This window comes from Prionailurus bengalensis, chromosome A1, assembly GCF_016509475.1.
Source record: "Prionailurus bengalensis isolate Pbe53 chromosome A1, Fcat_Pben_1.1_paternal_pri, whole genome shotgun sequence".
Taxonomy (NCBI): Eukaryota; Metazoa; Chordata; class Mammalia; order Carnivora; family Felidae; genus Prionailurus; species Prionailurus bengalensis.
In genome coordinates, this window is record NC_057343.1 from 223,001,022 (window position 1) to 223,022,963 (window position 21,942).

General features: G+C 36.3%; 1 protein-coding gene across 1 annotated transcript in view; it reads left to right on the forward strand.

The window, feature by feature from the left end:
* Positions 1–244: 244 nt before the first annotated feature.
* The window catches only part of CDH12 (cadherin 12), a 275,168-nt gene continuing 253,470 nt past the window's right edge, over positions 245–21,942 (forward strand). The window contains exon 1 of the mRNA XM_043600771.1: positions 245–662. Coding sequence (XP_043456706.1) covers positions 432–662 — 231 coding nt within the window. The 5' untranslated portion in view covers positions 245–431. The remainder of the gene's footprint in view (positions 663–21,942) is intronic.

Below are 21,942 nucleotides of genomic sequence, written 5' to 3' on the forward strand. Positions count from 1 at the left end.
AGAGAGAGAGAGAGAGAATCCTAAGTAAACTCCTTGCCGTCAGCACAGAGCCCAATGCAGGGCTCGAACTCACGAAACTGTGAGATCATGACCTGAGCCGAAACCAGGAGTAGGACGTTTAACCCACTGAGCCACCCAGGTGCACTTCTGTTTCTTTAAGTGTTGGCAGACATAATGAGAGTTTTGATGATTATCATCATGTAATTCTGTCAATTTAATGTATCTTTGTTAATCTGTTTTATAGGCCCCTTTAGATGGAATGTGATACGGCAGAAACCTTTTCATCCAAAGGATTGATGCCTGCATTATCATTTCTGCAATAAGACAGAAAAGTTAAGTGGTGGAGGCCACAGACACCTCAAACCTGGATTCCACAATTCCACGTTAAGTGCTGGAAGTTTTATTACTCTGCTGCAGGAAAGCCTTTGCCAATGCTCACAAGGAACTGCTTATCCCTGCTTCTCTGGGTCCTGTTTGATGGAGGTCTCCTAACACCACTTCAGCCACAGCCACAACAGACTTTAGCCACGGAACCAACAGAAAATGTTCTCCACCTGCCAGGGAGGCGATCACATTTCCCGCGAGTTAAACGTGGCTGGGTATGGAATCAATTTTTTGTGCTGGAGGAATACATGGGCTCCGAGCCTCAGTATGTGGGAAAGGTAATGACGTGTTTCTTTTGACAACCACTTAATTGCAAGGGGGAGTATGCATTGTGTATTGTGTATGGATGTTTTGCACAGGAGCTGAACAAACCAGTGACTAGAACACTGGAATTGAAATCCGAGAGACCTGGTTTCTCTTCCTGACCCAGTGGCCCGGGTAAGCTTTGGAATATCATTTAATCACTCTTTATCGCAATTCTCCCTGGTTATTTTACTGAAGTGAATATATATATATATATATATATTTTTTTTTTTTCTTATTTTTAAACTTTTGTTTTTAAGTTCTGTTCCTATTATTTATTTATTTATTTTATTTTAACACTCTTTACTAAAGACATACAGTTAAAATATCAAACCTCATTAAAAGTGTTGTCACAGCACATTATTGCTCACGGACATTCTGGAATTGCTTACCAAGAAGAGACATAGGAAACAATAACCAGCCTGGATATTCTAACCTGCTATTGATATCCTTGAATGGCCAGGATGTCAAACTACTTGGAACATGGTTTTGAAGTATTTTAAAGTATGGCTTGCTCATACTTTAGAAATAATTTATTTATTATATGTTTTGCAAGCTATTTATGAAGCTATTTGTGGCCAAAGTAATACATTTTGGAACCCAAATACATACGCCTCAATCTTCAACACAGCATGCCATTTTTCAATCGGATTGTAAGTTCATAGAAATTTGTTTTATTTTTTCACAAAATAGATAATGGCACCTTTTTGTGTCAGCACAATTATGCTTTACTGCTGTTTTCCTTACCTAACATCTTTGACCCATGTCTACAGTAGATAGAACTTATCAATGCTACCACAAAAACTAGTGTTTCCAGAAAAATAAATATTTTGTTTTATTTATATTTCGTTAATTAACTGTTTTTAAATGTTCTAAAGGATTTTACCATGGTTTTCATAAAAACACATATGCTTAAAAAGAGTTTAAAATAAATCCAAAGACAGAAATAGAAAGCGATGGTAAGAGGAGTACTAGGAAGCTGATATAGAAGGCATGTCTGTTGCACATTAAAGTCCTCAGAGATTTCTGGAAGGCTAAACTTATGAGAAATATGGTGAGTCTTATGATTCCAATGTTAGGCCCAAGGAAGCAAATCCAGTCCAGATTTAAATTATTTGCACGATATTTTTGGAATTTACCTTTTAGAAATCTATTTAAAGAATATTGAATACGAAAGTGGAAAAGGTCTTCAAATAGAACCTTTGTTGAAAATGAACACACAGCTAGGGTTTCTCTGAGGTATATGGGGCCTCGGGCCAATATTTTCTTTGGGCTACCTATCTCTCTATAAAATTTGAGTCACACCAAATCTGTCTTTGAGTACCGTTTTGGAAGTCCAATTTTTAGCGATTTTGTAAAACATATACAATGCCATCAAGCAGAAGCCATCTCCTTGACAGACTACCTCGTAGGAATAGGGCCTGGTCATGTGGCCCTGGGACAACTCCACAGGTGTTGGTTCTGAACTTTCACAGGCGGTCTGATAAACCCAAAATTAAATAGAAAGAGGGCACCTTCAAGGGGGGAAATGGTCACTAAAGCCCAAGCAGTTGCAGTTCAGCCCATGACACCCTGACCCAGATGGCACTGATGCCCACAAATAGACCTGGGGAAAGAGGAGTCTCAGAAAATTTGAGGGAAAGCATTCCAACACATGGAAGCCCCCTGATGTTACTGTAAATTGCTTTTGCTCATATGATTCCTCTATATGATCATGAAATGTAATAATCATTATGGTGAGATAGTTTCCTGTTGCTCTAGTACACTTGTTTCTTATGAGTTAATGTAATATAAAGATCAAGTTTGGAAATCTGAGACAAATGGACAGGTAGCATAGCTCTAAAACGGTCTCATGGGTCTCCGTATTCTCAACTCTGCTTATGATGGAAACTAGACTTCACATTGAGGTTCCTGGCAAGTACCTAATGAGAAAGTATTCTCTCTGGGTTTGATTGAAGCAGATTCATGGCCTTTAGTTGCCTGAATCTGAAGTGAGAGGATTGTTTGTTGAAAACTTAACGAAACTGACTTTTACTCTATCTTAAATAGAGTAGCATTTCACCTAGGAATTGTATTTCCAAGTTTGATTTGATAGTCTGGAATCACACCTTTGTAATTGCTACTATAGTATAGAATTCATGCAATTCATTTAAAAGATGAATTAGTGTTTGTAATTAGATTTTTAAAGGAGTGGGTCCAAGATCTAACCTGCTATTAAATTAAAACAACATTATTTTCAGCCACACCTTTGTAACATGTGGTGAAAAGCCGTGGTTCTCTCGTAATGTATGTTCCCAATGCAGATGAAACAAGAGTTGCCAAGGTTTCCTTTCCACATGGAAACAAATTAAAGTTTAATTACCTCTGTCTTGATGAGTCTAGATGTGGGAATAGTAATATAATAACATCGGGACCATTTCAAGTCATTATGTGTATGTGTGTAAACATATATTAATATATTTATGCTTCTGCTCTTTTTAGAAAGGCCTTGAGACAGTTCACAGAAAAATAAAATATTATAAATAATATAGAATTCAAGGCTAGGGAAGGAGGCAAATGCCAAAAATGCCAAGCACAGTGGTCAACTGAACTACTATAATTGAGCCTCAAATTTAACTTTATGTTTTTTGCAACACTGGCATCTATGAAAACATTAACTTGTACAGTTCTCATTATTGAAAGCTCCACTTGTTGAGAAGAAAAATGTATGTCCCTAGCTTCAATTATAAAAAATGTATTCATGTGGAAATTTATAGTTAGTATCCTGAATAGCTTAGTGGACATTAGCCTCAACAATTGTTATATTTAAAGGGAGCAGATATTAATGTTGACATTCTTTCAAGAAAGACCAAACTGTGACATTGCTTCTAATGAATACTTTTTATACAAAGAAATCACAAGGGTGTCCAGAGGTAAAACCAAGGATTTCCTCAAATAGACATTTTAGATTTACTACAGTACTTGGATGAGTGCAAGATACTATAATGCAGAGTAACATAGAAATGAATTTGATCAGCAAAATATTTTAATTCAGATGCTGTCAATTGCTCAAAGTCCTCATCAAACAAAACAAAACAAAAACAGATATTACTAAAAGCGTGCACACACACAATGCACACCACACACTCACAGAGTGAGTATGATGCTTGCACCAACATGTATAACTGAGTTCCTATGTCTGTGTAATACTAAGTTATATTATAGCCTCAAAGCTATGTACCAAGAAAATGCCGCTCAATTGTCCTCAAAGAATTATTTAGGAAATTTAGTTGTCATTGCACATGATCTTTGTTAGCAGTGATTCTTAGATTTAAATTGTTTAAAATGGCAAAAATATTAAAAATTGAAACATAGATAAACTCTAATTTTGGAGGCATCTGTTTACTCCATATGTTGTTTATTGAGAATGCATTGCAATTTGAAAAAGTGTTAAACCTTGTAGGGATCAATTTATATATGAAGTCCTTAGATTACAATTATATTCAGTAAACCTTACTGAGTGCTACTTTGGTCACTGTTTTAGTTGCCTTGCGTACATAAAATTATGCAGTCTTCAAAATAGCACTATGAAAAAGATTTCTAGTAGCCCCATTTTACATATCAGAAAACTGAGGTGCAGAAAAGTCAGGTAACTTTCCCGTGGCCCAACAGGCAATAAATGTTGAAACTAGGATTTTAAGTCAGGTAGTTTAGCTCCATTGCACCAGAAAATACCACAGTTCGTTATCTTATGGTAACAATAATTTCAATCCTCTGTTGAAAGTACTGTAATGAAAACCCTTTTATGGATGGTGGAGACAAAAGCAAGTCTATGGGTCTGTTTAGAAGACAGAGGAATTTGAGAAAGCCTTCACAGATAAGGGAGCATCTGAGATGTGGCTTTTTTTTTTTAACGTTCATTTATTTATTTTGAGAGAGTGAGAGTGAGCAGGGGAGGTGCAGAGAGTGGGGGAGAGAGAGAGAATCCCAAGCAACCTCTGTGCTGTCAGTGTAGAGCCCAGTTTGGGGCTCAGACCCACAAAATGTGAGATCATTACCTCAGCCAAAACCAAGAGTGAGACACTTAACCGACTAAACCACCCAGGCGCCCCTGAGATGTGTCTTGAAGGATGGCTCATTTTTTTAGAAGACAGAATCTGAGAGAAAACTTTATAAGCACTGAGGCTTGAAAATTCAAAGTGAGCTTTAGATAACCATATTTCAATATAATCAGAGAATGTAAAGCCAGTTGTTAAGGGTAGGTAACTACAGAAAGTATCACAGAGGCTCAATTCTGATACCAAGATTAGTAACATTTTCTCTATCTATCTATCTATCTATCTATCTATCTATCTATATCTATCATCTATCTAAATTGAAGTGTAGTTGGAATATAACATTATAGTAGTTTCAGGTGTACAACATAGTGATTCAGTATTTGCACACATTGCAAGATGATCACTACAATAAGTCTTGTTAACATCTGTCACCATGCATCATTACAATTTTTTCCTTGTTTTTTTTTTTTTACAATTTTTTCTTGTGAATTAGGACTTTTAAATTTTAGTCTCTTAGTAACTTTCCAATATTCAATAGAATATTAATAACTATAGTCCCATGTTGTATATTACATACAGTATAATTTGTTCTCCAAGGTGTCATGATCCATGAATATGTCTTGGTTGAGGATTCACATGGACAGAGTTGCAGTTATAGAATGAACACCCGGAGTGCCATTTAAGACTCATTGCAGATGGGAGAACAGGCATGGAGACAGGGAGAACAAGTAGGAGAAGGTTACAGTGGGCTTGTCTAGGAAGGAACGAGGGAATGGGATGTTAGAGTTGAAGATTTGACAGGTGGACAGATTATAAAATATTTCAAGATCTGTCGGTCATGGGAATAAAAAGGATGAGACAGAACATTAGTGGATAATTGCATGTAGAGAATGAAAGAGAAGGAGAAGTAAACTAAGTGACTCATATTTCTGGCTTTGTTTCACTAGTATCCAGCCTAGAGTTGAGACGCAAGTAAGAAACAAAATGATCGCTGTTAGACTTTATACAGCCATAGTTACTTAGACATACCCAGGTAAAGTATCTCATATATATTTAGGATATTAATCTGGAGTTCACAAAAGAGGCCTATGGTAGATACAGATATAGGGGTAACTGGTCACAGATGATCATCAAAATCAGTACCTAGAGTGGGCAACACACTCTAGGAAAAATCACAAGCAGGTATATGAAACCTGACTTTTAACTGAGAAACAAGGGAAGAAGAATTTGGTAGATCTATTTAATAAAAAGCAAAAACACAAATATTAAATAGTGTGATGGAAAATAAACTGAAAGTTGAGGAGTGCGAAATGACAAACAAATGTCGCAATTCACAGATCAAATTAAATAATGACTGAAAAAGCCTCTACTGGTTTTGTCAGTGAGCCAGAGGTGACCTTTGTCAAAATAGTTTAATGATTTTCTTTAGAGCTTAAAGAAAGGCAAAAGGAATAGGTACAGTGAATAGATTTCAAAAGTGTTGTTGAAAGAGATTGATCTATGCCCTCTGTATATGCCTGGTTTGATCTGCCAGGCATTCTATTAGGTAGGGTTCTGCAGATAAACAAAACCAACGGGATACATGTGTGTATATATATGTATATACATATGTATATATATATACGTGTATGTGTATGTGTATGTGTATGTGTATGTGTATGTGTATGTCTATGTCTCTATATATAAGGAGAGAGCAAAACAGAGAGAATTTGATTTTAAGGAATTGGCCCACATGATTGTGGAGATTCAAGTCCAAAAATCTTCAGGGTAGGCCAGCAAGCTGGAGATCCAGGGAAGAGTTGCAGATATAATTTAAGGCCATGGCAATAGAATTTTCTTTTTCTTTTTCTTTTTCTTTTTCTTTTTCTTTTTCTTTTTCTTTTTCTTTTTCTTTTTCTTTTTCTTTTTCTTCTCTTTCCCTTTCTTTTTTCTTTTTTTCTTTTTGTAATTATATGTAGGATTTGGTTTTGGATTAGCAAAGAAAAAAATAATAAAAAAGAAGAGATAGCACAATAGCTTATTAAAATGGCTCTAATTGGGAGTGCCCAGGTGGCTCAGTCAGTTAAGCATCCGACTTCAGCTCAGGTCATAATTTCACAGTTTGTGTGTCTGAGCCTCACGTCAGGCTCTGTGCTGGCAGTTCAGAGCCTGGAACCTGCTTCAGATTCCTATGTCCCTCTCTCTCTGCCCCTCCCCCACTCATGCTCTGTCTCCATCTCTCTCTGTCTCTCTGAAAAATAAACATTTAAAAAATTTAAACATGTAATAAAATAGCTCTAATTGCATTGCAAAAAATAATTTGTCTATCCAAAATTTCTTCTAAATTAACACAATGTTAGGATGATATTTTTATTCATGTACATAACTCTCTGCACCCAATAAAAATGTAAATTATATCATAAAGTTAAACTAACACATTTAAAAGATGTTTTCATGGCTCAGCAATTTATCTATCTATCTATCTATCTATCTATCTATCTATCTATCTATTATCCATCTATCTGGTTCATGAGTCATGTAGCTTTTTGAGAAGCCTATAATGTGGTTTTCATGGTGCAATTTACTCCTTAAATTTGAACTTTCAATATCAGAGTAATTCCTGTTCATTTGAGAGTCAATGTTCATAATATCAACTCAATCTTTATACAAAACTGTATGGGTGCTCTTGACTCCTGCCTAACTCATGTACCTGGGAAACTTGCAGTGTATTCAAGTATCTGAAATCAGATCTTATATCTAATCCATCTTGCTGTAAAATGGCTTAACCTTGATGCTAATAAAAGCATCTTTACCTACCGACTCTTTCTGTAGCAAAACACCAGAAGGAGCCATTTTAGCTCTTTTTTTTAAAGGCTTTTTAGGTAAACTTGATATTTTATTGTACACCTTCGTTCTTAAACAGATCCCTTGTTTTATAGTTTCTCTCAAAAAATGAAGCTGTATATGAAATAATCATCTTAGATTCCATTAGAAAGCAATATAGTTAAAAGAAAAATTGATATGGAATCTGAACACATAGCACAGTATACTAAAGTTCTTGTCAAATAGTGTCCACTGTAGGTCAGTTTTTCTCTTCTCCTTTACAATTTGTTTCTTGTTTCTAGCATACTAGTCATTACATAATAGCTGTACCACAAAGGTTTAATATGTTTAATTGAATTGGCAGGACCTTGAATGAAATTCAGCTATCTTTTCTTTTCTTTTTTTTTTTAAAGATTTATTTTTAAATTTGAAAGAGAGAGAAAGCAGAGGGAGAGAAAGAATCCTCAAGCAGACTCCCCACTGAACATGGAGCCTGACACAGGGCTCGATCTCAGGACCCTGAGACCATGATCTGAGACAAAACCTCAGTCAACAGACCGAGCCGCCTAGCCACCCCATTAACTATCTTTAAATCAATATATGAATCCCTAAAAACATCATTTCAAAAATAGCACTGGACAGCATTAAGATTTTAGATTCACTCTTATTGTTTTTTTTCTCCTTCTTTCTTCTCCTCTCCACCTCCTTCTGGTGCTGTTTTTCCACCCTACCTCTAATTACCTTTTCATCTATACATTTCTTCTAACCATTTCTTTGTATTAAATGTGCATGTTGACTAATGATAGTTACTTAACAGCTAGGATAAAGAGTTAGGAGACTTTGATTCTAAGTCCAGGTTTTTATAATAATGATCCACATGAAACTACTTAAGCACATGTATGTCTATCCATGACTAATAATAGTGTGATATCACATATGATTATATTTTCATCAGAAATATCTTAAATGCATTTGTCACAAACTTCACAATACAGTTCATTGTGTGTGCACATATGTATATGCATGCATATGTTTAGAATTTTTTTCTATAAAATATCATTTGGATTTTTTGAGAAACAGTGCTCTCTGTGGCTAACAGAGATTCTAAAAGGTTCTTGATAAACCGATACAACTTGCATATTTTATCAGGTGATAAGAGTTAGGACACAATGGGATGATTGGAGAAGTATCTGGAAATGTCACCTATATGAAAAGATAACAGAAAAATAGGGACTACAGAGTGATCTGAATAATAAAGATTTCAAATTTAATGTTCTCCTCTTCTGAAAACATTGAGTTTGTGAATATATGTCACAGTTATGACACTCAAGCATATACTTGATATATAAGTGGATTATTTTGGTACCCTTAACATAATATATATGTATGTGAGAATCATTCCTTTTCCCTAACTCTGAAAAAGGAGAAGCCACTGTCATAAAAAGTACCATTTATATATATTTCATTGTTCACGAAGCACCACATAATTCATTTCTACTGACGTTTCATCAATATAAATAACCCTATGAAATTACTATGATAAAAGTGGATTTTTTCTACCCCTGAATTTCCCATCAAGATTGCATAAAGGAGATTTTTTATATAGCATATATCAGTGTAACACTTTAGAGTAGACTTTTTTTTTTAAGTTGGTTTCATGCCCAACATGGAACCCAGTGTGGAGCTTGAATTCGGGACTCTGAGCTCAAGACCTGAGCTGGGATCAAGAGTTGGGGCTTAACCAACTGAGCCATTCAGGCACCCCTACAGTAGATTTTCAATGCATGCTTACACTCATTACTAAAGCATGCTGTTGCTTTTTGTTGTTGTTGTTGCTTTATGTCAGCCATCAAGAACTATTAGTCCCCCACAGTTTCATGAATGTTGGAAGAAAACTTGAGATGACTGGGTCAGAGAAAAGGGACATTGCTGCTCCCAGCACAGCAAGCAGCCTGAGCATCTTCATAATTGACTCAGTTCCCATTGCCCCATGTACCATATGGGCAAAAAGAGACCCAGATGGATGCCAGCATATGCAGCGGGTTACATTTATAGAGAGGAAGTCTGATAACGCCTGCATCTTGTTTGAGAGGGAGACATCATCTATATTTTATGGGGTAGTAAACATGTCTGTCCTTTGCTTTGGAAGAAGACACTATCTCAAATTCTCAAAATTATTAGCTATATAAAAATTCTTGAAAATATAGTCTTGAAAAAAAGGACATTTAATGCTTTCTGTGCAAGACCTAAAAGGCTGAGAGATGATGGAGATTTGTCTCCCAATGCTGTATGGCGTGTTGACTTACTGAAGCAACACCATGTAATGTGGTGACTCAGTAAAGTTAGAAAAAATTTAAAATGCTTTCTTCAGCAAGCTGACTGAATTGCTTTACCAGTAGTCAAATGATGGCTCCTTCCCTTTCTCCCTTTTTTTCAAGCAACTTAAAAAAAATTCTTCTCCAAGCACATACTCTCTTTCATTCTGAATCTGGACTTAGAATTATAAATATAAGTGAGAGGTGGAACTCAAGTCTACTTCAGGCCCTTCATGATGTTGATCTCACAAATTAACTATCTTCTAAATAAGTATAACCTTTGCAGTATACCTACATATTTTTTTCTTTTCTAAATGATAGAAGGTAATGTATTTTTTACCCACTGATATCAATAATTGTTTGGGAGACAGCCTTATAACTATACTGATAGTCTCACTCCTTAATTAAAACATCTGAATTGCCTTTTCCATCACAAAGAGTGATTTATTATGATAAAAAGTGGATAGTTATATCGAATTAAATTTCTCTTTATTTTACAAAGTATTCAGTGCTACTGAATTTTTAAATGACCTCATATAGTTTGGAACCATTTGTGGGATGTTATGGTATTTTCAGCTACTTATTATAAAGAATATACGTTTGTAATTCATAAGGTTATTTTCAAAGCTCTGGGTATTGGAAGAAGAATGACAATTTCCCATGATATGGAAAATATTCAAGATACAACTCTCTGGTGAGTAGACTTAGACACTAAACAAGGAATTGGTATATGGAAAAATGGAATTGCGGCTGTATTGACCATATCAGCCACGGTTGTAACTTTTGAAGCCATCCCCAAAGGACCAGGATTGTAGCTTTAGAAAGCATAAATTACTTACTTAATTAATTAAAATGAAAGGAAAACTGTACTTTAAAAATAAAGGCAGATAATAAGAAATGGTTTTGAAAACACAGCCCTCCAGTATTTTTTTTTGGCTTTGATTAAAATATTTTGAGCATCATATAGGAAAATATTTAAAATACTTTTTTATCCACTACGTGATTGCGATGAGAAATTAAAAAAAAAAAAAAATCTCTAGGCCCAACATAGGGCTCGAACTCACAACCGCAAAATCAAGAGTCCTGAACTCCAGCTGCGCTGATGAGCCAGCTAGGGACCCAGAATTTTTTTTCTTTGTTTCATGACTGTGTACAAATTAGAACACTAAATGTTTTCCTTCAAGCTACAGTTACACTCACCTTGTGCCAAAGAAGCACAGAGAAACTAGCAGTAGTAGTTGTTGTTGTTGTTGTTTCAAATACATGGAAAAACATTGTTTTTATTTAACAATTGGAGCTTCTTAGCTCATTTATAAATAAAGCCTAGCTTTAAAACTGCAATTGAAAATAAAAGTGAGACAAAGATAACATAAGGTAAATACAATTCTTTTTCCCCTCACCCAGTCTCTCTTCTCCTTTTCCTTCCTTCCTTCCTTCCTTCCTTCCTTCCTTCCTTCCTTCCTTCCTCTTTTTCTTTCTTTCTAGATTAGAATAGGTCTTAAAAAACTCAAAAAGAGAATTTAGGGAAAACTTAGAGCTATTCTTTCTTTTTAAAATTGTTTTTGTTGAAGTGTAGTTGACACACCATGGTTCATTAGTTTCAGGTATACAACATGGTGATTCAACATCTCTATACATGTGCCACATTCACCACAAGTGTAACTACCATTGTCGCCATCCAATGCTATTGCAATATCATTGACCAAATCCACTATTTTGTGCCTTTTATCATCATGCCTTACTCATTCCATAACCGAAAGCCTATGTCTCCCACTCCCCTTAACCCATTTTGCCCATAGCCTATCCTCCTTTCCTCTGGCAACCGTCAGTTTCTTATCTATATTTGTAGGTCTGGTCCTGCTTTTTTGGTTTTATTCATTTGTTTTGATTTTTAGATTCCACCTGTAAGTGAAATCATATGGTATTTGTCTTTGTCTGACTTATTTCATTTAGCATAATATCCTCTCTGTCCATCCATGCTGTTGTAAATGGCAAGATCTCATTCTTTTTATGTCTACTTAGTATTCTCTTTCTCTCTCTCTCTCCATATACACCACACCTTTATTCATTCACCTATCAATGGGCACTTAGGGTATTTCCATATGTTCCATAGTTTCCATATGTTAATATAAAGAATAATAAATGTATGTACAAAAATACAGTAAACTTCCTTTTAGATAATGCCATTAAAGACTTCCAAGATTTTCTACATATTTTTTCAAGTGTCAAGAATCACTGCCAGGAACATATTTTATTATGAATTTTCTCATGTCCCTTGATTCCTTAGAGGAAGAAGAGTTGTCAATGACATATTTGACCACTTCACTGCCTGTAAACAAATGGAATTTCATTATCACACCATGAAAGCTTGCACAAACACTCTGTGTGGTACCAGTTAAGTGGATGTTTATAAATATTTAGCTCTTAGGGATTACAAATCCGCAAGGCTCTGTCCACATAGTTTGGGGGTGGGAGTAGTGGAAATGAAGAGAGTATGGAAGAAAGACATGTTAGTGTCCAGCGACGGCTGAAGAAATCCATGTCCCCAATTTTTCGTTGTCTGAATTGACAAGTTCCTCAGAATCCGCCCCCTTTCCTGATTCCATTGCTTTATTTTTCCTGAAAAAAAAAAGGAGTTTTGATACTATATCTTGTTAAAAAATCATAATTACACCCTTTTTCCCCCTCTAATGTTGACAAGCATCTAAGCATTTTTGAAAATGCTTCTTGGGGGTGCCTGGGTGGCTCAGTGGGTTGAGCATCCCACTTCAGCTCAGATCATGATCTCACAGCTTGTGGTCGGACGGAATCTGTGCTGGCAGCTTAGAGCCTGGAGCCTGCTTTGGATTCTGTGTCTCCCTCTCTCTCTCTCTCTCTGCCCTTTCCCCGCTCATGCTCTGTCCCTCTTCTCAAAAATAAATAAACATTAAAAAAAAAATTAAAAAGGGGCACCTGGGTGGCTCAGTTGGTTAAGCATCCAATTTTGGCTCAGGTCATGATCTCACAGTTCATAGGTTCAAACCCTACGTCGGGCTCTGTGCTGACAGCTTGGAGCCTGGAACCTGCTTAGGATTCTGTGTCTCCCTCTCTGTCTGCCTCTCTCTCTCTCTCTCTCAAAAATAAACATTAAAAACATTTAAAAAAAAGAAAGAAAGTGCTTTTCTATTTAATACCTATCTGTATTCCTATGATCCTTTATTTCAAGGTCAGGGAGTTCCAGAGAAATATTCTGTGCAATAAGGAAAACGTGTACATTAACAGGAACTTTTCATATGTGAGTTTAGATCTGGGATTGACAAACTATAGCTTTCAGAGAAAATTCAACCTATTGCCTATTTTTTTAAGTAAAGTTTTAGTGGAGCACTGCTATGCTCATCTATAGCTTCTTTCCCCCATAATAGCAAGGTTGAAAAGTTAGGACAAAAACTGTATAGCTCTCAAAACCTAAAATACTTCCTATCTGGCCCTTAACAGAAAGATGTATTGACCCTTATTTAGGTAATTACAAGAACACTGTATGGAGTCAGGCCTTTCATTAGTGGCCACTCAGACCTGCTCTCTCAGTCCTATCTCTGTCTTAAAGATTCCGCATTCCCAGGCACAAAGGCTAGTTGTTAGAGATGGGTCTCCTGGGAGACAATCAGCAGGTGCAGTGAAAATATCGTGGGCTCTTTTGGTTTTAAAAAACCTTACTACCTTAGTATTCTCATCTCTAATATATGAATGATACAGAAAGAAAATAACAAAGTTATTGTCTAGCTTACTTAATCCACGCATGGAACAGCATATGTAGGTTCTCAGCCAAGTGTCATTAATGTTTACTATGCTACCCTCACTCCACAGTTTGTTTTTCTCAGCGCAGAAATTAGAATATTTCTGCATGGAGAGTGGGGATTTGGGCTTCACAAAAAAGTATCTAGAAAACTCACAATCTACTTTTCACTCCTTGGAACAAGAGAATCTTGTAGGAGGAATCTTTCATTTTTTTATGGAGTAAGATCTAGATTCCCGTTTCCTCTGTAACTCCTTAGTTTCCCCCAAATTTCTCAGCACCCAATAACTATGCCCAAGTCCCAAGCTCCTGTTCCTTTATCTAAGTGTAACCATATGACCAGCACAACAGTATAACATAATCTTGGATACATAGTCACAATAAGCGGGGAAATTATCACTGAAATTCATTAAGCTCACATTGTCTAGAGTGCAATGAGCCTTTTCCGAATGCACAGATGAAGCAGTTTATTCAGAACTGTGGCCTTAACAACAACTGGGAAAGTCAGATTAAAACCAAATATTTTCATGAGAACAAATGAATAAAATCAAGGCCACAGAAACTTATAGCACACTAAAGATCAAGTAAATGTGAATAATCATAGTGGAGAAAAGTAATTTAAAAACTTATTTAAAACGGTCTGTTTTATTTTCTCTGGTTAGTTTAAACATTTATTAAGTATAATGTCTGCTCCCTTTCTATTCATTACAATAAGTAATGACAAGTGAATTTTATAATTTTATGTAAATTTTTAAATTGTGCATTTCATATTTTAGAATGTCAGTGTTTATTTTAGTTTTTTTTTTTAATGTTCATTTATTTTTGAGGCAGAGTATGAGTGGGGAAGGGCAGAGAGAGAGGGAGACACAGAATCCGAAGCAGGCTCCAGGCTCTGAGCCATTAGTCCAGAGCCTGACGCGGGGCTCGAACTCACAAACCACGAGATCATGACCTGAGCCGAAGTTGGGCACTTAACTGACTGAGCCACCCAGGCACCTCTAGAATGCCAGTGTTTAAATTCAATGTTCAGAAGTATTAGTTATGACATATATTTTTATCAATATGTACAAATATTCTCTCTTTAGTTTTTCAAGAATATTTCTAGTTTTGCCTCTACTGATTAGATTTTTCTGTAACATACAATCTTTGATTAAGTATCCGACTTCACTTATTATATGGGGCATTGACTATATTTAAGAAATAATTATTTAATTTTTATCATTCCATCTATTCTGAAGTATGGTCTTATTCGTCTTTGAAAAGTGATGCCTTTATTCATGGCTATGAACACATACTGCTAAGTGAAATGTTTTGGATCGAACAGTAATCAAGAGTAGCTATTAAGTTAATAATTAAGTAACAAAGAGGGAAATATTCCAGTTCAATTATGTAAAATAATTACTTACAAAAAATAATTATCTATATTCTCAATACACTATGCTTCCTGGGTGAGAATTTTGAAGAACAAAGAAGATACAGATAAATGGATAAGATCCAGGATCCTGAGAATTTTAGGATGAATAAAAGGTGAGCTTAGAGAGAAGGGCAGGCGGAATATTGTCCAGAGTAGAAATATAAGTTTCAATATGCTCCCATTAAGTCCTAGGTTTCAAATATCTAGACCTATGAAATCAGATAGTCTTACTTGCCATTTTGAGATTATAAGAAACCAAGTCTCCATGGACCAACTGAATGGATGTTTAGTCCTTTCCCATGTGGCTTCTGCATGTCACGAGACAGTGTCTCTTGGAGCTGCTTCTGCAGCGAGTGGCCAGCAGGCTGCCACAAGGTCGTGGTCCAGCACTGCCTGGCCTTGCAGGGCAGGTCTCCGCTGACTCTCTAAGGCGGGCTTCTCCTTGTGATGCAGAGCAATAATCCAGTTGGGTTTAAGGTTACTACCGCCTGATGTCAGAATAAAATTATTAATAGCACCCATTTTTACTTTCAAAAGTGTTCCTGTTGGATGACAAATTATATGGCTACCTTAGTGTGTACATCATTTAGAAAACTGCCTGGGCCTCCAAGGCTATGACCACATTGTTATGGCTCTATTAAATCACACACATGCACACAGCTATTTTGCTCGGGGCATGCCCACCACAGTTGATTGGCAGAGCGTCTAAAATCAGCTGCATTCTAGGCCGAAAATAACATCATTCTCCCTTGGCCTGCTATTGGTTTTGACATGGAATTTTCCTGCTCATTATGTTGATTTTTCTCTTAGGGGCACCTGTTATTTGTCTGACCATTTGGCCCCAATCAGGGACTCTTGATACATTGGACAGACTTAATCACATTAATGGTCTCCACATTACTTCCAGGAAATTATTCTGTTCTTTCATAAACTTTCAGAGGAAGTAGATAACTAGAAGAAAAGATCAATCTAATTTTAATAGTCAATATCAGCAAAGGTTTGGGTAGCCCCTTGCCAAGCCAAGATTTCTTGTGAGAAAACTTTGCCCTCACATGAGTGGGGAGGTTCTATACCATACATTTGCATAACTAAACTGCACCATCCAATTAAGTCTGTGTAGAACTAAGAAAAAAGTTGGGTCTAAAGGTAAACCCTCATCTTCTTCTGGGAAGGCAGAAACCAATTTGAAAGTTTCTAGTGGAGAATTTTCTAGCTTAAAGTATATAAAGATCAAAAGTCTGCCAGATACCTACTAAGATTATGGGGGGGAGATAATTTAACTATAAGTTCATTGTTTTCTCCAGCTCTATGGGTTATCTCCAATTTTTATAGAATTTGAGTGGATGAAGAGTGTTGGAACAGGAGATGATGGAATGGGGATGGAAATTCTAGAAAAGTTTTTTGAAAGGGTAAAATTTCTAGTATTTTAGCTTTGAGGGAAAGTAAAAAGGAAGATGAAAAAGTGTCCTTGACCAAAGTGGATAGTTTTGCAGAAACTACTTTATGATAGATGAGCATGATGAAGTAAAGGACAAGAATTTTTATTTTTTTAAGTTTATTTATTTATTTTGAGAGAAGGGGGGGGGGAGAGAGAGAGAGAGAGAGAGAGAGAGAGAGCAAGTGGTGGAGGAACAGAGAGAGAGAGAGAGAGAGAGAGGGAAAGAGAATCCCAAGCAGGCTTCACACTGTCAGCACAAAGCCTGATGCAGGACTTGAACTGACCAACCATGAGATTATGACCTGAGCAGAAATCAAGAGGGGATTGCTTAACTGACTGAGCCACTCAGGCACCCGAGGACAAGAATTTTTAAAATAAGAAGTTTAAGTCCTCCAAGTTCTAGCCCAATTGGACTATCCTGATACTCTTGGAAGATACTCCAGCTTCTGAGAAATGGCTCAAGATAATTTTCAGGAGCAGTAGAAGATTATTCCTACTGGCTATAAAATAACTTTTGTGTTAAAAAGATAAGGAGTTAGGCGCTGAAACTGTGGCTTTGGTTCAAGGGTTAGGAATGGTAAGAATGGATGCATTTGAGAACTCACGTGAGGTATAGGATGACAGAGTAAATGTAGGAGGCGAGATACGATTGTAACAATAGTTACCCTCATTATTTAGTATTTTATGGTTTCTATGTGGAGAGTATTCAGGAATTATTCATCATTAATTCTCTCAGTACACCCAAGAGAGGAGTACTGTTGTTTTCTGCATATTAAGGACAAGAAAGTAGAAGTGAAGTTCAGTCATTTGTCACAGGTAACTCATAAAATTGGGGAGTTGTAAGGAACATCCAAGGGAGTGTATGTTTCAGTAGCAATGAAGAGCTTTGGAGCAAGACACCACTTATTTTTTTCCAGACAAATCAGGAATGCAAAGTGGTACTTCAGATATTCTCTTTTGTTTATCTGGGATGACTTTTTTTTTAAATAAGAGTGATTCTCATATTTCTTAAATGAAAAACAAACTGAAAAGTATATCATTAAATAAATAAATGTATTAGAGTTAAGAAAACCTTCAAGTATTTATTTTAAATCAATGTTAAGTGTAAAACATTTTGCTACATAAATATTAGATGCCAAATTATACAATGATATATATATATTTTAAATTAATATTCATTTTTGAGAGAGAGAGAGAGCAAGCAGGGGAGGGGCAGAGAGAGAGGGAGACCCCCAAAGCACTCTCCAGGCTCTACACTGTCAGCACAGAGCCTGATGAAGGGCTGGAACCCACAAACCATGAGATCATCACCTGAGCCAAAGCCTGAGTGTAACCAACTGAGCCACTCAGGCGCCCCATACAATGATATATTCTAAGAGGTTTTGAGCTTTGTTTGAATCATCCCTGGTTGGAACTTATGCTGTTAATTTGTTGTTTGTTTTTGCTTACCTATATGATAGGAATGTTTAAAAACTAATCCTCATGGTCCAACAAACCTTAAGATAATTTTAACAAATGTAATAAATATTTATTAAGAGATTCCACAAAGTTTGACATGAAAAGTTATGTGGCAAACAACAAATGTATATACCACTTGTCAAACCGAGCTTCGAATACAATTTACTGGTTTTTCAGGAAAAAAATCTTGCAAATCAAGACAAAATGAGGAAAATTCATTATTTTCTTATCTCCCTAGAAAACAAAGTGGTGACACAGGCTAGCGAAAAGATAGCCTCAATGTGTGTGCGCAAAAAAGGTCAAAATTAAATTTCAGTTCTCCACGTCTACACGACGTGTTATGTGGCTCTATGAGTAGAAGGAAGGCCAGAGGGAGGCAGGGTGGGCTGTACAGATGAAGGATTCCCCAGAAAATATTCACAAACACTGGCTTAAAGAAGATAATCAAACATAGTTTTAGGTTGCCAGTTGTATTTATTGAAGTGAAACTAATGAATTGTTAAAAAAAAAAAACAAGAAAGAAAGAAAATGAAACTCCTATTCCTTCATTGTTGTGAGTATATGTGGGGCTGAGGTAGCAGAAGTATACTTTAAACAACAGTATGGGAGATGAAAAAAATCAAGGAAGAAGAAAATTTAACAGATAGTGTTTCTGAATTTTACTTGTGCTTTGCCTGTGAAGAGCAAAGTGCTGAAGATGCTTCATGCATCACTTCCTCACAAGCGTTTTAACCAAAGGGTTATGAAATGTACGAAGCCGTGATCCTCTTGTTTAAATCCCAGACAAGAATTGCACTCCAAGAAAATATTCCATCTGATAAGAGAAATTTCATTTTATTCAATTCTTTTACTTTTTGTTCTTGGAGACGATGAATGAGCCCCCAAAGTAATATATTTTTTTTAAATTTATAAATTCTTCTCTAAAAGCATCTATGTCCTTCTCCCAAAACATCTCTTTTCAAACCACATTCTCCCCAATCTCTGAGATGTTTTCCAGTTCTTGTTCTTTTCCACTATTTCCTCTCACCTCTTTTTGTCTGATCAGGCATCACAAATGGGCAAGAAAGGGTTTTCTGCTTTGGGATCAAACGTAAAGATCAAGGGAAGAGAAATCAGCGAAGTGATCCGGACCAGCATGATCTTTGGATGGTAATAGAGGAGAAGATTATAAGCTCTTTTACTATAATAATTTACATCTTGTCACCTGTGTATTATTATCAGAGATGACAACACAACACTTAGAGAAGTGATGTAGGGTAGGCAAGGTTGCTGCTCCTGTGAGTGGAGTAGAGGAGCCAGGGTTAAACTCCCGCCTCTTTGGAATTATGTGGTCTAACAGCAACAGTAAAATAGTTACCGTAGAATCATCTGTGTTCCCAATTGTATATTCCTTACAGCATACTGTGTATAGCAATATTGGATAGTTATTTATAGAATAAAAATACCACATTTTATTAGAAATGGCAATGCAATCAGTGTTTGTTTGTTTGTTTACAAAAAAAAAATGTATTGCGTAGAATCTAGGTGAGTTTTTCCTGGAAGTGACTTTGTCATAGGAAAGAAAAAAATAGTAACTACAGCCTAAATTATTAAGTGTCTCCTATGAAACAAGCTGAGAGAGTTCAAGTAATACCATGAGTAGGACAATGGGAGGGTCCCTCTTCAGGTGGCTCCATCTTTGGGAGGATTCATCCACGTCTCTGCAATAGCTGCCAGATTTTGTTTTGTCTCTTCTTTACCTACAGGAGAAGTTACTTGGGGTTTATCACAATTAAGTGGGCAAATTGTTACAAAAATAAGAAAAGCAGCCTTTCCGATTCCTGCTCAGACACGGTATGGGTAGGTGTTGGGTTAGAATATGGGCTTCTATATTTTTTATTACAAACCCTCATGAATCAGACTTAGATGTCATGATAATCACACTTTGAGAAACTGGTGATTCAATTGTTAATTGTATCTTACATGTATCTTACATGTTAATTATAAGATCAGTGTACATGGGGCAGATAAGGAACTCACAATACCTGTTGGTTTCATGGTTGAAGTCTCAACTGGAAATTTTAGTATCTGAATCATCATTTTTTTTTTCAGAAATTCCCCATGGGAAACAAAGTATTGAGAGCAGACTGTAATTTCTCAGCTGCTCATAATGTACTGCAGAAGAGTTTGAAATTGTCACAGTAATCCAATATTGAATTATTTCCAGGTGTGTGCAGCTTAAAAGGGTGAAAATTTGATAGCAGATATAGTAAATAGACATAGTAAATAGAAAACTGACATAGTAAATAGGCACAGTAAATAGAAAACACATGGAACGGTTGTTTAGAAGTATGTAACTGCTGAGATACACAATAGAAAGTTTAACTCAATCATTCTATTAGAAAATCACAACACCACTAGCCAGTAGATTACTAAATTTGTGTGATTTATCTCAGTAAATATGTGTGAACCTGTGTGTGTACGCACAAAACTGTGTCAGGTTGTATTTAGACATTGGATACCATAAGGAGTTCATACTCAAAACATATGTGAAATTACATAAGCACAATACAAAGCATTGAAGATGATAATGCAAACTTAGGATACAGATGTGAGTGGTTACAGAAATGAGTGGTTACTTCCAATACATTGGTGAGGTGGACAAGGGAGTTGGGGAGGCAGGTGAGGAAGCAGAGGTTGGACAGAACCCAGGGAGGCTTTATGTAGCAGGCAATAACTAACCTTAATTTTTAGTAATAGGAACTCAGTATCTAAATCAACCTGTGAGGGACAGGAAGAATGCAGATACTGTAGAGGCAGAGGCATCTACAAAGCACGCATCAATATGGAGCTCTCGTGAAACTCTAAGATGCTCAGAGCATCTGAAGAAGAATAAATAAAGAGTTTAGGACAGGAAGAAATGATGTAAAAGTGTTCCAAATGAGCCACCTCATGAGGGATATTCTATGCATGATAAGGTGCTTGGTTTGTGTTGTGAGAAAAACAGAGTGCATTTTCTAGAGGGTTCCAGGCAAAGAAGGGAAACGATCACATTTTCGTCTTGATAGACCTCTTGGATGGCAACAGAGAAGTGCGTTGTCTGCATTGCCCGAGAGGAAGGGAGCCCAGGAGGAGATTGGCACAGATTTCAATCACTGAACTAGGGCAGCAGCAGTCAACATGCAGAGAAAAGGACAAATTCGAGATGTGTTTTAGAGTTACAAGCAGCTGAACTTGGGCAAAGAAGAAGGAGGACTCATAATTACTGGATGCCATGATTGGCTGTGTAGTGACATAAAGCTCAATCAGTAGAAATAATTACAAAAATCGTTTTATGGGAGTTACTAACTCTTAGGCCCCAGACTTGTGTCAGTAATACATATGGGCTACTAATTCTCAGCGTATGTGTATATCAAGTCCAGAATATGTATGTACCAATAGCAGCCAGGGATATTTAATTCATAAATTTACTAAACCAACCTAAGAACTTGTTGACAATGATTGAATCCATACTCTGCAATGAGGATTATATGCAAATTACTTGCGTTAATTCAAGCATAAATACAAGCAACAAACTATAAATTGTATACTTCATGATGCATCACTCATAAATAATGGAAAATTATTATAGTTTCTGTTTAGAATATTAATAGATTTATCTTTTCCCTGGATGTGCAGATCTTCATGGTTGCACAGACGACTGGTACCACAGTTTATGCTGGGTTGTCTTTTCCTTTTTTCATGGTCCTTACTGTTATTTGCAGAATGTTCTTACTAATTCGGAGAGTGGTACTATAACTTCTATCGATACTGTCTATCAAGGCTTTTTATTTTATTTGTTTTTTTTATGTTTTGCAAAATTCAGGCTAGATGTTTTCCATATCAACCTAAATGCTTCATATGGTAATGTGCATACTCTTATATCTCCCTTCTGTTTCTTCCTGTGTCTCTATATCTCTCTCTCCCTCCCTCCCTTCCCCTTCCATCCCTCCCTTTCTCCTGCCTCTTCAATTCCATATCTTAGGTATTCAATTTTTCTC